This window comes from Cimex lectularius, unplaced genomic scaffold, assembly GCF_000648675.2.
Source record: "Cimex lectularius strain Harlan isolate CLEC.00 unplaced genomic scaffold, Clec_2.1 scaffold332, whole genome shotgun sequence".
Classification (NCBI taxonomy): domain Eukaryota; kingdom Metazoa; phylum Arthropoda; class Insecta; order Hemiptera; family Cimicidae; genus Cimex; species Cimex lectularius.
Genome location: NW_019394218.1, coordinates 281,864 through 297,244, shown reverse-complemented (window position 1 = coordinate 297,244; position 15,381 = coordinate 281,864). Strand labels below are relative to the sequence as shown.

General features: G+C 33.0%; 2 protein-coding genes across 5 annotated transcripts; one reads left to right on the top strand and one right to left on the bottom strand.

Annotated features, from left to right (window-relative positions):
- Positions 1-2,408: 2,408 nt before the first annotated feature.
- On the bottom strand, positions 2,409-8,616 carry LOC106661990 (three-prime repair exonuclease 1). The gene is made up of 6 exons (XM_014385793.2): positions 8,426-8,616; positions 8,103-8,351; positions 5,258-5,424; positions 5,014-5,199; positions 4,477-4,685; positions 2,409-3,721 (listed from the first exon to the last, which is right to left on the bottom strand). Exons 2-6 carry the CDS (start codon positions 8,329-8,331, stop codon positions 3,532-3,534), a joined length of 981 nt encoding a protein of 326 aa, XP_014241279.1. The 5' UTR covers positions 8,332-8,351; positions 8,426-8,616; the 3' UTR covers positions 2,409-3,531.
- An 18-nt stretch (positions 8,617-8,634) lies between these two features.
- LOC106661936 (conserved oligomeric Golgi complex subunit 6) lies at positions 8,635-15,368 on the top strand. 4 transcript variants are annotated; one of them, XM_014385714.2, is made up of 13 exons: positions 8,868-8,926; positions 8,991-9,080; positions 12,224-12,380; positions 12,436-12,546; positions 12,976-13,139; positions 13,199-13,418; positions 13,483-13,604; positions 13,660-13,868; positions 13,937-14,100; positions 14,157-14,372; positions 14,459-14,620; positions 14,680-14,847; positions 14,907-15,368. In XM_014385714.2, exons 3-13 carry the CDS (start codon positions 12,288-12,290, stop codon positions 15,174-15,176), a joined length of 1,899 nt encoding a protein of 632 aa, XP_014241200.1. In that variant the 5' UTR covers positions 8,868-8,926; positions 8,991-9,080; positions 12,224-12,287; the 3' UTR covers positions 15,177-15,368. The 4 variants fall into 4 exon arrangements, with proteins under 4 accessions (XP_014241192.1, XP_014241200.1, XP_014241217.1 ...); XM_014385731.2 differs by having other exon boundaries at positions 8,887-8,926; positions 8,991-9,085; XM_014385706.2 differs by lacking the exons at positions 8,868-8,926; positions 8,991-9,080 and adding an exon at positions 8,635-8,747.
- The last annotated feature ends 13 nt before the right edge of the window (positions 15,369-15,381 follow it).

Below are 15,381 nucleotides of genomic sequence, written 5' to 3'. Positions count from 1 at the left end.
TTCAATTTTATTTGCCAGTGACTTTTATTTGTTTTTATAATTTAAACAAATGTTTATATAAATGACTTCCTCCCATAATTAAAAATGAGTCCTTTTTTTTTAATTGCAGATTTTTTTTGTTATACAATATTAACCCAAAAGTCAGATCTAATATATTACTAATTTAAGTTTCTTAACCTAGGTTTATTAAAACCTAATGAATGCAAATCTGATTTGAACTATTTTAACATTGAAGGAAAAAACCTGTAATTTGTTGGCAAATCTCTATTGTTCATCTTCATTTATATTCATTTTGATTTTTAATACAGATTCAAATTGTATTTGTTTGAGATGCAAATTATGTAGGAAATTCAACCATTAAATTAATACTGTTATTAGTTTAACAAACATTCTTTTCCGAATCTTTATTAACAATGAAGGTAATTAAACATTATTTTCCAAACATATGCACATTGTGTCTTTCCAAATGATTTATGCTGTAATTAAAATCGTTTTAGTAACAGAACATTCCACTGAATGTTGAATTGATTTAACATGTAAGAATAAATGTGTATGTCTCAATGAAATAATATAAAATTTAATGATACAATTAAAAAAGAACCCGCAATGCTTTCACATTTTCAAGATAACATTTAAAGAATAGGTTCTTAGTCTTGGGAACAATCTGTGGAAACATTCTGGGTTTCAAGGTAATAAACTTGAGCTTGGTTAGTGTGAATGCCAGTTCAATTTTCCTCTGCATTAGCTGTTTTTGTTATTAGATGCTTACCTTTTGGAATGCGGTATTTGTGCTTAAAATGTGTCAAACAAGGACCATGTGCTTAATTGAGGATTGAGAGTTGCAATTTTATATTTACATGTTGCAAAGCATGTGAGACGAAAATATGATAAAAATAAATTCACACCTCGTTTGTAAAGCCTTTTTTAAATCAAAGTGGCAATCGTTTTTTATTTTATTTTATTTTTACTTCAAGAGATATAAAATCGGGTAGTATTTGTTTTCCCCATCAATAAAAACATTTTCTGATCTAAGTAAAATGGATTTGTTAATATAATATATATACAGTAGATTTTTTTAACTGTCCATTACTGTAAGCTCAATTTTATTACCATGGAGAGTTAAATATGTTGCTAAAAATTGAACTTGTAAATTTAATGTATAAAGTAAAGAAATTCTCAATAAAGTATTTTAAAATTAAAAAACATGATAAAAGAATGTTTTATTTCTTCTATGTCCTCATTCATCCATCCTACTTATAAATTTTGTAAATCCACACCAGAAACAATGGAATTTTTAGTATTTTTTCAAAATAAATATTTAAACATTTCTAATGACATGTTTATTACCATCTGTATAAAACAATACATTTTGTTATTTTATGGACTTATATTCTATATTATGTTATATTTACAATACACTGGTTTGAGGGTTATTAGCAACCATTATTCTCAGTTTTAAAAATATTATTGGTACAGAGTATGTACTTTATGTTTGATAAAATTAAAAAGTTCTCTTACAAAAGTAAATCCTTAAAATATTCAAATTTCTGAAAGTGCTTAGAAAGGTATGTTTAAAGAGAGCTCTCGATACAAAAAATTTTTGTTAAAGAATGATTTTAATACAAGTTAATTTCTGAATGCTTGATCGATTTGAAAATTCTTATTAACGAAAGTTGCAAAATAATTGTAAAAGGGATATAATTCATTAGGTTATTAAATATTAGGTATATTAGATAATTCAGTACTACAATTAATTAAGGTTTTTTAGTTGAGATAAAAAAAGTCAATGGCACAAGCGGGATTCGAACCCACGACCTTCGGCTAGATACGCCGCTGCTCTACCACTTGAGCTAAATGTAACCTCAATCCACTCGGACACTTCCCATCTCAACCCTGCCTTTTGAATTTTCCTTCCTTTTTGCCATTTTTCAAATATCGTGTAATCGGATTGGATTCTCGACGACAAATGAAATGGCCACGGAGAGCTTTAGTGAAGTATACTTCATTTAAATTCATTAAATTCACTAATTTTGTGGTCTGCTTGACCAATAAATATATTACAATTAATTAAGGTTTTTTAGTTCAATCCGATTACCCGACATTTGAAAAATGGCAAAAAGGAGTGTCCGAGTGGATCGAGGTCATGATAGCTCAAGTGGTAGAGCAGCAGCGAAGATCGTGGGTTCGAATCCCGCTTGTGCCATTGACTTTTTTATCTCAACTAAAAAACCTTAATTAATTGTAATATATTTATTGGTCAAGCGGACCACGAAATTAGTGAATATAATTCAGTACATTGAGATGAGTAGTTGGTGTCCAAGTGGATCGAAGTCACGACAGCTCAAATGGTTATTTAGCCAAAGGTCGTGAATTCGAATCCCATTCCTAACACTAGCTTTTTCACCTGAACCAAGACCTTAGATAAAAACATAATCAAAGTAATTATTTACAACGACCATTAATAAACATTAATTATTAAAAATAGGGCAGAAAGTGTTCTTTGTAGTAGTGACAATATAAATTAATGAGATTTTGGTTCTTGGTAGATTTATTACTGACATTTTACAACAGGTCACAAACAAGCTTGACATCCATTATTTCATCAAACTAAGCATCGGTTCCTAATAAACTTTATTTCAAGACAGTTTTTGAAATACACAAGTAAAAATAAATAGTTTTGAATAACATTTTTCATTGACAAAATAATCGCCTAAGCCACATGAAGAGATAAATAAAAAAATTGAGAAAATGAACACATTTAAAATAACAAATAAATTTTTACTACTGGATGAATTGTGAATAAGTTGGATTTAGTGAGTAATTTTAAGAGAGCAATTCAATTTGACTTATTTTGTTTTACACCACCATTTTTAAAATGTGAAATCACACACTGAGTTAGGCACTTATAGAACAAGCTACTGGCAACAAGGGTGCTGGATTTTAGCATGCCAATTCAATCCTGAAATTCGACTTTTCGTACTCTTTCACAATTCATGTGGAAAATACACAATCATGGATAAGGTCAATTAGAAAGAAAAAGGCTAACAATTCCTTCAATGAGCTTCCAATGAATACATGCCTTACATGAGAACTCTGAAACTTTAATTAATAATTTAAAAGATTAACATATATGAACTTTCAGTCACAAATTTGAAAAATGGTTTCAATATAATGAATTTATAAAGATCAACATGGCACGCATTCTTTCCAAACTGTCTTTATCCCTAGTATTATTCTTTAAAAACCATTGAAGGCTGAGAAATAATTATACTGGAAATAACAATCATAAAAGTCAAATCAACTGCAAGGATGGTTGGAACTGATGATCAGGGGTAACAAAGAGTTAACCAGCTCACATTCTAAGTAGTACAAATTGACCAATTAATATTTTAATTTAATAAATGTTGCAGAGCAATTAAGTCAAATTAATTATTTTTGCCTGCCTTCAAAAATAAATGGCCTAATAATTATGAATAAATATTTAACAATTTAACTTCTTTGGTAAAAAAGTTAACTTACTTTTTCTCACCTTTACCACAATTTTAATATTTGATTTAGCGGTTTGTGATTTGATAACACCCAGTCGTGAAATGGAGTTCCAATAGCTGCAATACACTTCAAAAGTGCTAAACAATCTCCTTCAGCAGTGTGGGAGTTTTCAGGTGGTTTTCCAAAAAGGTGCTGATAGACTGCCTGAAGTCTGTACGATGGTTTACATGGCCTGCAGTAACGTATATGTGTAAATTTTTTGCTTTTTACAACAGTATTTATTTTTATGTAGTACAAGTAAAACTGCTGATTGTACAAATTTAAAGTAAAAAAACAAAATCTAGCCCTAGGATAAGAAGAATCACCCAGAGTAGGGAAATGTCTAGTAGGGACTATGTTTCACTGCTCAACAGGCCACATGGCCACTACTACATTATCTCCTCTGGGGAAGTATTGAGGATAGTCAGTTTGTTAAGCTTAAAACTAAGTGATTGGGGTAATAAAAGGTATTTTTGGAACTTTATGACATCTTTCCTTCATTGTGGATTGTGTGGTTAGATATGAAGGGAGCATTTACTATTTTTCGGAGGATTTTGAATTGGAATCTGGATGCGATGATAGTTGTTATGTTTGGTTGATTCCCAGTTCGACGCTGTATATTCAGATGGGCTTTATTGAACAAGGAAAAATTAAAATTGTTCCCATTATGTGCTAAAAGACAAATAGGTTGAGGATGTCTTAACAAGAAGCTGTGAAGCAAATCACACAATTTTGCATTAAATGTTGACTGCTCCTCAAGTAACTCGTTCAGTTGTTTGTTGTGAAGAGTCAGTTTTGAACGTTTGTCTAGAAATCATGAGAGTGTTTTGTAATGTCTAGTGATGTTAGCCAGTATCGTTAGTAACAATGTAATGTCATATCTTCGTATGACAAAATGAATAATGAATTACAGTAAAAAAAAATTACAAAATTAGATGTAGATAATACCTAGGAGATTTTTTATCAAAATCTAATCGTCTTCTAATTCTTTCTGAAGTCATTGATTCATGGAGTGGTGGAGATTTTCTATTTATCTTCGGTGGGTTTCCCACTGATGCTCGTCTTGTTGGTGTCCCTTTGTATAAACTAGACATAACAGCATCTGTTTCCAATCCTTTGTACTGTTCATATAATGAATGTTCTATGTCATCAAGAAACTAAAAAGCAAATCAGTGTGTAATACATTTACAATTTAACTGTAATTACCACAAAAATTAATCATTTTAAGAAGCATTTCATGATGGAGTGAGTGCAATGTTCAATCCTTTTTTAAAAAAGATAGTTCCTACCCAAAGTAAGTGTTTTCCAACGATCTGGATTTCTACAACCTGATGATGAGCTAAGGGGCTCGAAATCCGGACGTTGTATCATTGTGTGAACATACTAAATTACATAAAAATGTTAATTTTTGATATAAAATGATTTTAGAGTTTTGCTCCTATTTGCTCATATTAACAAGTGCACACTTTTTAAATGTCTTTTTACCTTAATAACATCGGGACCTATGTCATCAGTTTCAGGAGGCCAACAATTTGTGCCGAACTCAAAATTGTGCAGTGTGTACGGTTCCATGACGTCAAGTGGTATGTGCCTTGGAGGTGGCCGCTCGACAATTTTAAGTTCCCTGAATGCATGAAGAGTATCAGCACAAAGAATATCGTCTGGCAGTGGCTATAAAACAATTGACATTATTTCACATTTTAATCAATTGAATTTTCAAATTTATTACCCTTTTTAAAAATTTAGAATGTGATTGAATCAACGGAAAATCAAAATTGTTCCCATTGTGTGCTAAAAGACAAATAGGTTCAGGATGTCTTAACAAGAAACTGTGAAGCAAATCACAAAATTCTACATTAAAAGTTGACTGCTCCTCGAGTAACTCATTGTTCAACCCTGGAAATTGAATAATAAGTATAAGCAATAGCTATTTCATAAATCTAAAAAATAATTAATCTTAATTAAAATTGAATAAAAATAAATATAATAAGTTTAATTTCTGAAAGTGGACTGCCGCTTAGCAAAAATTGATCAGGCCAACTAGATATTCGACTATGATCCTTATCTCTATGATTTATCTAATTCTTCTTGAGGTAATAAATAAATGGGCTTTTACAGCTAAGCCAAGCACTCTATTTGAAAAAATCTGGTCTTCTATAAGTGATTCCATCAACCCAAAACTGTCTGCACCAAGATTCATACATACACACAATGAACAAAATTATTTGAGTGACAGTTCTTAAAGAAAGGAAAGAACACTAAATATACTTTGGTTAGCGTATACAGATGTGAGGTTTTAAGTCAACCTTCTATTCATATATACATTAATTTAAAAAATTCTGTCAACACCTTCAGAAAAAAACCTTTCAAATTAAAATAACAATGGGTAAATTGATTAGCAATATAATGTCTTGCTAAACTTTAATCAGGAACAAAAACCATATAACATGTAACAGTATTCAATACGTGGAAATTAAACAACTTAACTACACAGAGCTATACGTTTCAAGCAAAAAGCCTCTGAACATATTATTTTTCATTTGTTTATTTACTCACACTTATCTAAACTTTATCTCAGTAATCTGTAGGCCCACCCCCTATTTTTTATTACTGCTGACTAACTGTTTTTCATAGAAAGAACTTTTTTTTGTCACATCCAAGGATGTATTCATCTAAGTCCACTCCTGCAAAACCTCTTCTATTGGATGGTTTTTGTTCTTTTTCTTTTTGTAAGCTGCCTTTCATTATGATCCACAAATGCACAATATGGTTTAAATCAGGCGAATGGGGTGGTGCCTAGAGCTATTATATAGTATTCATTCTTGAGTTTTACAAGCCATGTGTTTGTGGTTGTTGTCTTGCTGAAACAGAAAGTCCTTTCTATACCCAATTTAATAGTGTTTTCCTTTAAATCCTGTTTTAGAACATGAAATATAAACATATTGGTCCATGATCCCAACGAATTACCACCCCACGTTTAATCGTCAGTAATGTATTCTTTAATTTCAAGTGTTCCCCTGCCATACATCACACTTTCTTTCTTCCATAAGACCCTGAGGCATTAAATTTGTGAAAATAATATTCTCCTAAAACACATCAAGTTTACTTAAAAGCTCTTTAGCAAACTGGAGGCTCTTCCCCCTGTTCTTCTTGCTTATATAGGGCTTATTTCTGGGATTGCCTCTGTGCATGCCTTGTGTTTTAATAATATTTTTTGTTTGGGGCGGAAGTGAAATATTATAATCCTGATAAGGAATACCTGCAATTTCCCACTTGTTGATGGATTGGTGGATCTTTGAGAATGGCACACTTTTGGATAGTGCTTAATTTTTCTGGCCGGCCTAAACATGGTCCAATTTCATCATTACTGAGCTAGGTTGAGTCTTCTCCCTCAAAAATTACTAGGGAATATGCCAAAGAACTAAGAGTAGGCGCTATGACCATTTCAAGGTATTTAAAAGAAAAACGAAAAAATTGGATAAATGGGTACCACACAAATTGTCTGAACCACAGAACGCAAACATTATGAAATTTGTTCTTCGCTTTTGTTGCGAACTCACAATGAGCCATTTTTGAACCGGGTTCTTTCTTGTGACGAAAAGTGGGTCCTGTATGACAATAAGGCAAGGTCAGCTCAATTGTTGGATAGAGATGAGTCCCCAAAGCAGCTGGTAAAGAAGGCTGCATTAAAAAAAAATATGCTGTCTGTTTGGTGGGGAATGGGTGGTTTGATCCATTTTAATTTTTTAAACCCTGGCGAAACAATCGTATTGCCAAGAGTTAGACATTTTTTATCATAAACTCCAAGAAAAACTTCGAAGTTTGGTCAATAGAAAGAGACCTATACTTCCCCACGACAATGCTCGTCCTTACATTTTAAGATTGACAATGCAAAAACTTCAAGAGCTAAAAATTGAAGTTCTTCCACACCCACCATATTCACCTGACCTATCGCCAACCGACGTCCACCTTTTTTTCTGCTCTGGACCGTTTTCAAAGAAATAAAATTTTTCAAACTGGAGGTGCTCTCAAACCAGCAATCAAATAATTCCTTACATCTCAAACTCCAAACTTATACGAGGACGGGATAAAAAAGCTTACAGCACATCGGGAGAAGTGCATTTCAACTAATGGAGAATATTTTGATTGATTAAAGAGGTATTTATCGTATTGAGTCCAGCTTAATATTACTCCAATTTTTGACATTCCTGACAGTACAACCAGATAGTTTGTGGTATAGTGCTTTCCTTACTGCTAAACCACACGTTGCTTAATTTAAGACATATTTAAACATTGCACAGTCGCAGACGCCGGTCAATTTTACATCGGTATTCCTCAAAAGCTTGCAGCCTAACAAAATAGAAATGTTAAACTTGAATTAACCCATATATATTTAGTAGTAATTGAGTCAAATGGATGTAAGTTGAAATGGGGAGTTGGTGTCTGAGTGGATCGAAGTAGTTCAAATGGTTCAAGCAGCGTATTGACCCTAACGTCGAGGGTTCGAATCCCGCTCATGACACTAACTTTTTCATCTCAACCAAGACTCAGCTATACCTGAGGGCCTAGTTTACCTGAAATAGTTTGCGCACTTCCTGTTATGAACTTGCAAGGGTGAAAACACATCGTGAGCTTGTTGAGGACCCTAGGGACGGCTTCGGAGGGGTTCTCGTCGAAGTGTTTTCTTAAGGCGCTTATCAAAGAGATCTCTGTAATTTTCGTGTTACTGAAATTTTTCGACGGCAAGCCGGTCGTCTCGAGATCGAGGAACACGTAAGTCTCTACCGGAACGTTTGAATTCATGGCAGACAAATGTCTCAAGACTGGTATCAACAGTGACAGAACGTTAAGAACGATCACAAAATTATAAACGGAAATGAAAAAACGTTAAACTAACCGCCGAGTGTTGAGATAAGAGAAAAGATAAAGAAATAGCACGTTCAAATTGTCAAAGCATAAATTTTACAGACGTTGACCAATCGAGAACATAAATCACAGAATAACGCATTTTTCTCTATTGCACAAATTGTAATTTTACAGTTGTGAGAAGATCGTTAAGATCGTTACCTCACGATGACGGTAATTTAAACTATTTAAAGTATGACAGGTTAAACGACTTATCGTTTATCAGTTTATCACTAGTTTTGTTAGAAAGTGAAACCTGTCAAAAGCGTGTATTCTTAACACGTTGCAGTTTGTAATTAACGTCTTTTATAAATGTAAGCTTGATGCCAAGAGTTGTTTATATCCTTTAGTATATATTTTGTCTTAAAAAAAAAAATAATAAGCACAGAATTGTAAATTATTTGAGGTGGGGGGAGTGTGTTAATTCACTTTTTTTTAAAAGATAGTTCTACTCATAGAAGTAGAATTTAGAAATGATGAAGCATGTAGATTTGTGAGTACAACCACATTTTACAAAAGTGAAGTAGAGTTTTATGAGTAGAACTATTCTTTTCCAGAAAGTCAATACAGGTACTGTCACTGTGACAGCAGGTTGTTTTGGACGGGTGTGACACCAACGACGGCAGTACATCTCGCTTGTTTTTATTGTGAGGCAATTAAAGACTTTTCTATTATTCTACTTTGGGGTCACTGGGGTGCCAATGTCTTTCTACCACTGAGACCTAAAAGATCTAGTGTGTAATTGACCCCTTTTTATTTCTAAACTACAATGCACAACCCTTAAAGTAATTTAGAACTTTCCGCGGTTCTTCTTCGCTTATTTCATTAGTAGGAAAATACTATAGTATAGCCTTTCCGAAGAGGCTCTAAGTTTTCGGCGCAAGTGCTTTGCATAGGGCATGTTTCAGCCTCTTCATGACACAGTCAACAGGTTTCTGTCTCAGTTTCCATTTTTTCCCCCCTTCAATGGACTGTTATAGGTAAAAGCATAATAGTGAAATATTTATTAATTTGAAGTTGAAGCGTTGTCCTGACCCTGGTAAAGTCTGTTTGCCGTTTTTTTTCTTTCTCTGATGTCACTATTGATGATGTTTCATTTCCAAACCTCAAACAGTGCACTACTCTTAAATTAGTTTCACAGTTCCTCTTTGCTTATTTCATTCGTAGGAAAATACGTTCGGTATAGCCTTTCCGAAGAGGCTGTACCTTTTTGGGGTTAATGCTTTGCAGCCACACAGGACTCTTTATGATAGAGCAGCAGGTTTCTGTTTTATTGCCAGTTTCTATTTATTTATTTTTAATTATTTTTTATATTTTGGTATTTCCTCCTAAAATGGTCTGTTTGAAAAAAAGCTTAATAATGAAACTTTTTAATTTTACTTAAATTGATCCATATAAGTATTTAATGATCATAATTGACTGTATTAATTAATAACTTTAATTGTTTATACTTTTAATCTATTGTCTTGGTTGAGATGAAAAATTAAGTATCACGAGCAGGATTCGAACCCACAACCTTCAGCACAGATTTGATTGTTGGTTTGAATCCCGCTCGTGATACTTGCTTTTTCATCCAACCAAGGCCTTAGATTAAAAGTATAATTGATTTAAATATTATTTAAAATTGAAGGGTTGTCCTGACCTTTGATAAAGCCCATTCGTCATATATTTTCTTTTCTTTCTCAGGCGTCACTAGTGACCAAAGACTCCCTTTCTTTTACTGCAAGAATATTGTATAATTGACACTTTTTTTCATTTCCAAACCTCGAAAAGTGCATTATCCGTAAATTAGTTTAGCACTTTTCGCGGTTCCTCTTTCCCTATTTCATCAGTAGGAAAATACTATAGTTCAGCGTAGCCTTTCCGAAGAGGCTGTACCTTTTTGGAGTTAATGCTTTGCAGTCACACAGGACTCTTTATGATAGAGCAGCAGGTTTCTGTTTTATTGCCAGTTTCTATTTATTTATTTTTTTAAAATTATTTTTTATATTTTGGTATTTCCTCCTAAAATGGTCTGTTTGAAAAAAAGCTTAATAATGAAACTTTTTAATTTTACTTAAATTGATCCATATAAGTATTTAATGATCATAATTGACTGTATTAATTATTTTAATTAATTATACTTTTAATCTATGGTCTTGGTTGAGATGAAAAAGCAAGTGTCATGAGTGGGTTTCGAACTCACAACCTTCAGCACAGATTTGATTGTTGGTTTGAATCCTGCTCGTGATACTTGCTTTTTCATCCAACCAAGGCCTTAGTTTAAAAGTATAATTAATTTAAATATTATTTAAAATTGAAGTTGAAGTGTTGTTCTAATCCTTGATAAAACCATTCATTATATTTTTTCTTTCTCAGGCGTCACTAGTGACTAAAGACTCCCTTTCTTTTACTGCAAGAATATTGTATAATTGACCCTTTTTTTCATTTCCAAACCTCGAAAAATGCATTACCCTTAAATTAGTTTAGCACTTTTCGTGGTTCCTCTTTCCCTATTTCATCAGTAGGAAAATACTATAGTTCAGTATAGCCTTTCCAAAGAGGCTGTATCTTTTTGGAACTAATTCTTTGCAATCTTATAGGACATGTTCCAGCCTCTTCATGATAAAGTAGCAGGTTTCTGTTTTATTGCCAGTTTCTATTTATTTATTTATTTTTTATATTTTGGTTCTTTCTTGTAGGTCTGTTTGAGAAAAAAGCTTAATAATGAAATGTTTTTTAAAATTTTACTTAAGTTGATCCATATATGCATTTAGTGGTCATAATTGACTGTATTAATTATTTGAATTAATTATACTTTTAATCTATGGTCTTGGTTGAGATGAAAAATCAAGTGTCATGAGTGGGTTTCGAACTCACAACCTTCAGCACAGATTTGATTGTTGGTTTGAATCCCGCTCGTGATACTTGCTTTTTCATTTCGACAAAGACCTTAGATTAAAAGTATAATTAATTTAAATATTATTTAAAATTGAAGTTGAAGCATTGTCCTGACCGTTGATAAAGCCCTTAAATTATTATTTTTTTCTCTGGTGTCTGTAGTGACCAAAGTTTCCCTTTCTTTTACTCCAACCTAAAATATCTATTGTGTAATTGACCCATATTTATTTCCCAACCCCAAAAAGTGCACTTCCCAAGTAGTTTAGCACATTCTGCGGTTCCTCTTTTTGATTTCTTGAGGTGCCAATATTGCCATTCCGAAGAGGCTGTACATCTATGTGTACCTTCATTACAGATTCGGCCTGTTTCTCTCTGTTTTCCCACATTTTTAATGGTAATTGAATGTCTAATAGGCAGTATTAATGTGTTATTTTCCTTAATTATTGACAACTGAGAGAGGAGTAGATTTGTTTTGCTGAGATGTTGGGGAACATCTTTGATTGTATTGCACCTTGTAATCTCATCCAGTGTGATTCACTTATAACTTTGGGGGAATGCAATTTGCAGTTCTGGTCCGAAGGAAGTGAGGGCTGCTCCTTTTTTGTTTTCCCAGAAGGTATAAGTTCAACCTTCAGGTGGAGGAGCCTAAGAGAAGAACCGTACCTTTTAATCCTTTTTTGTTTTTCTTGTGCATATAGTTCTACTGCATGAATCTCAGCTTGGAAAACAGATTGTGTGATACCTGAGGTTTTGCTAGGTAAAAATTTGGGCCTTTGACTACTGTCCCTCTCCATATTCTGTTTCGTCTCCATGCAATGCAAATGTTTAGTCAATGTTATTATTTTTTGTTGTTGCATTATAGTATAAATGTTATATTTAAAACGTTTTTAAAGCTTGTCTTTCATTGTAGTATTTTAGGTTGAGGAAGTGTTGGTTTTTCACTCTGACATATAACTATCATTGCATAGTCAACAATGACCACGAATAATACGGAAGAACAAGAACGGTTGAATAATATTTCAAAAAGGGTTAATAAATTGTTGGAATCAAGAGTGGAAAATGATAAGGTAGCCACCTAGTCGCGTTTCTTTACACCGAGTGTATGATATAACTTCATTTCAGGAAACTCTAATGGCTCTCAAAGAACTTACTACTTATTTCCCAGAAAACACAATTCAATCAAGAAGAAATCTCAGGACCAAAATTGAAAAGAAGAGCCTATGCATTAATGAGGTAAATATGAATATTCTAACATTTTAGCTTGATCGTTTCACATCATTTTTGGTTTGCCAGATGCACATCGACTTTTTGCCATCTTCACTGGTGTAAACTTTCTTTTTCTATTAATAACAAAACTATACTTGAATAATTACACAATTTTTTTATTGAAGGGGTTAAAGGATGGTTTTAACTGAAGCACACTTTTATTACCAATATTTCATTGGTTACATCAGTATCCACATGGCTATAAAGAAAATTAATCACTTAATTAATAATTAATTAATGTACTTTGGCTTTCATTTTATATTCAAAATTCATTTTATATTCAACAAAAAAATATTTCTATTTATGATGCATAGTTTCATTAATTGGTGGTAAATATTTGTTATCTTGCTTTTATTAATTTAATATTAATTAATTACAATTCAACACGTTTTCCAGAACTTTTTAAAAGAATTTCGCAAAGTGAAAGAACATCTGGATAATATTGAGGCAGATGTGAACCAAATGTGTTTAGCTGTCAGTAATATGACACAGCAGCTGAATGCAACAAAGGCGCAGACCCATCAACTTATTGAGCAAACTACAAAATTACAAGCAGAGAAGTAAATAGAAAACGATTTGAGACAATTCACAAATTTATGCTATTATGCTGTTTTCTTAGTGAACAGCTGACAATACAAGAGAAAGTGACAAATGCTTTTATTGCCAAATTCCAACTGACACCGCAAGAGCTTACTGTCCTTAGAGATGGAGAAGTATCAATTGAATTTTTTGCTGCTTTGGACAAAGTTAAAGAAATTAATAACAATTGCTCAACTTTGATGCTAAGAGGTCAACAGACAATTGCACTGGAAATTATACAACAAATGACACTATTTCATGTATTTTTACATTGAATTTAAATTATAAAAGCATTATCATAAAATGATTGATTTTTGTAAATAGGAAAATGCATTAGATAGGCTGTATCGATGGGCTCAGACACATTGTAAAAGTTTAGATCCTGCCACAAGTCAGTTGTTTTCTACTGCCATGTCAAAATTGCAAGACCGGCCAACTTTATTCAAGTAATTTAAAAATGTATTTATTTGGCGACTTGGATTATATCACAGTGTATTTCAGACATGTAATAGCCGCTTATTGCACACATCGGCGATCGGTCTTGGTGCGAGAATTTCTTGATTCATTGACAAAAGGAAGCAAAGGAAAAGCACCCATTGAGATGTTTGCCCATGATCCACATAATTATATCGCATCAATGTTGGCATTTTTGTATGAAACTGTTTCATCAGAAAGTCTTACTGGCCTGTTCAAACAATGTGACAAAATAGGTAAGTGAACTGTGGTCAAATAGCATATAGAAAGATTGTTGACTTATCTGACATTTTTTAAAATCAAGATGTTGCCGAGGAAATGCAGGAAGCCTTATCTAACATATCTGAAGGCGTTTGTACCCCTCTTCGAGTTAGGGTAGAACAAGTCGCCTCAACAGATGACCTACCATTAAAGACACTTTATAGCATCACTAATCTTGTTTGCCATTACAAAGCCCTGCTTGTGCAGGTAATATATATGTTAACAGTTAATCAGGACTCGACACACACACGTTAAATGTTTAGATTTTAGGAGAAAATGGCTTGGTTCGGGGCTTAAAAGAAATTGAGGAATGGTGTGTTGATAAATTGCTATTAAGGCTTGGAAATGTAGTTAAAAAAGAAGTTGTTGAGAGGGTCTCTGTTCCTCCATCTGGGCTGATTCCTTCTCAAGGGATTGAAACTTTACTTTCGCTTTTAAGAGATCTGCTTACTAATCAACACCTGCAGCACATAGACAAGGCAGGTTTGAGTTCTAATTAGTAGCCATGGTGGAGTTAAAATTATTGAGATTTTTATTTTATATTGTATTTTATTATTTTTTACAGATTGTAGCAGCAGTTCTTGATCCTTTGCTTCAAGCAGTTAATGTCAGTGCATCCAGGCTTGATACTGCAGATATGGCTGTTTATTTACTCAATTGTTTGCACTTAATGCAGAATACAGTCACTTTGTATGAATTTATGGATGAACGAGTGGAAAGGCTACAAGTATGGTAGTTGTTTCATTTGTCAGCGATATTGTTTCTTCCACTTGATTCTGTATTCAGGCACAGTGTGATGCTCAAATAGACACTCTGACATCAGAGCAGGCCAGCTCTCTTGTCGCTAACTTGAACCTTGGCCCGATATACACAATATTGCAACACGAGCAAGGAAAAGGAGTACCGCTGTCTCAAATTCCAGGAATGCAGCCTTCATCTTTAAACAATTTTTTTGTACGCAATTTAAATTATTTCATTTATTTTTTGAAGTGGTTTATTTATCTTATTTGCAGGTTAAATTTGAAAGATTCCTTGCTAGTCCGAATCTTCTAGCATTGCCCCAAGTTGAATGCCTTTTAAGCAGTTCCCATAGGGCTCAAGTTTCAAAAAGATCCACTGAAGTCATAATAGCCTTGTATAAACAACTCTACAACTGTTTGCACAACCCTGAAAATGGTTATCAGAACCCAGAAACACTGGTTCCACACACTCCGGATGAAGTGGCTGCTAAGCTAAATCAAAGATTTGGGTCACTCCAGCATTCAGCAGAACAAATTGTGTAAAATCTCATTGGACATTTTAAAGTTTATTTAAAAAAAAGAAAATGCGCTTTTACTATTTATAATTGTAATCACGTATTAACACTTTGACTGCGATAAAGACAAGAAAATTATGTACAGCTTAAAATAACCAGTAGAAATTATGTTGGAGTGAGATTTTATATTGCCTAAATAAATATAAGTTTTAAAATTATATTTTTATAACTTA

What these genes read in the sequence shown, in the direction of transcription:
- LOC106661990 (XM_014385793.2), bottom strand. Translation starts at nt 8,331, where the DNA reads ATGAATTCAAACGTTCCGGTAGAGACTTACGTGTTCCTCGATCTCGAG. An exon ending in ATTCTAAATTTTTAAAAAGG is followed by an intron (nt 5,200 to 5,257) that starts GTAATAAATTTG and finishes ATTGTTTTATAG; the next exon opens with CCACTGCCAGACGATATTCT. An exon ending in TAGGTCCCGATGTTATTAAG is followed by an intron (nt 4,686 to 5,013) that starts GTAAAAAGACAT and finishes TTTGCTTTTTAG; the next exon opens with TTTCTTGATGACATAGAACA.
- LOC106661936 (XM_014385706.2), top strand. Translation starts at nt 12,288, where the DNA reads ATGACCACGAATAATACGGAAGAACAAGAACGGTTGAATAATATTTCA. An exon ending in CAAGAGTGGAAAATGATAAG is followed by an intron (nt 12,381 to 12,435) that starts GTAGCCACCTAG and finishes ACTTCATTTCAG; the next exon opens with GAAACTCTAATGGCTCTCAA. An exon ending in GACCGGCCAACTTTATTCAA is followed by an intron (nt 13,605 to 13,659) that starts GTAATTTAAAAA and finishes AGTGTATTTCAG; the next exon opens with ACATGTAATAGCCGCTTATT.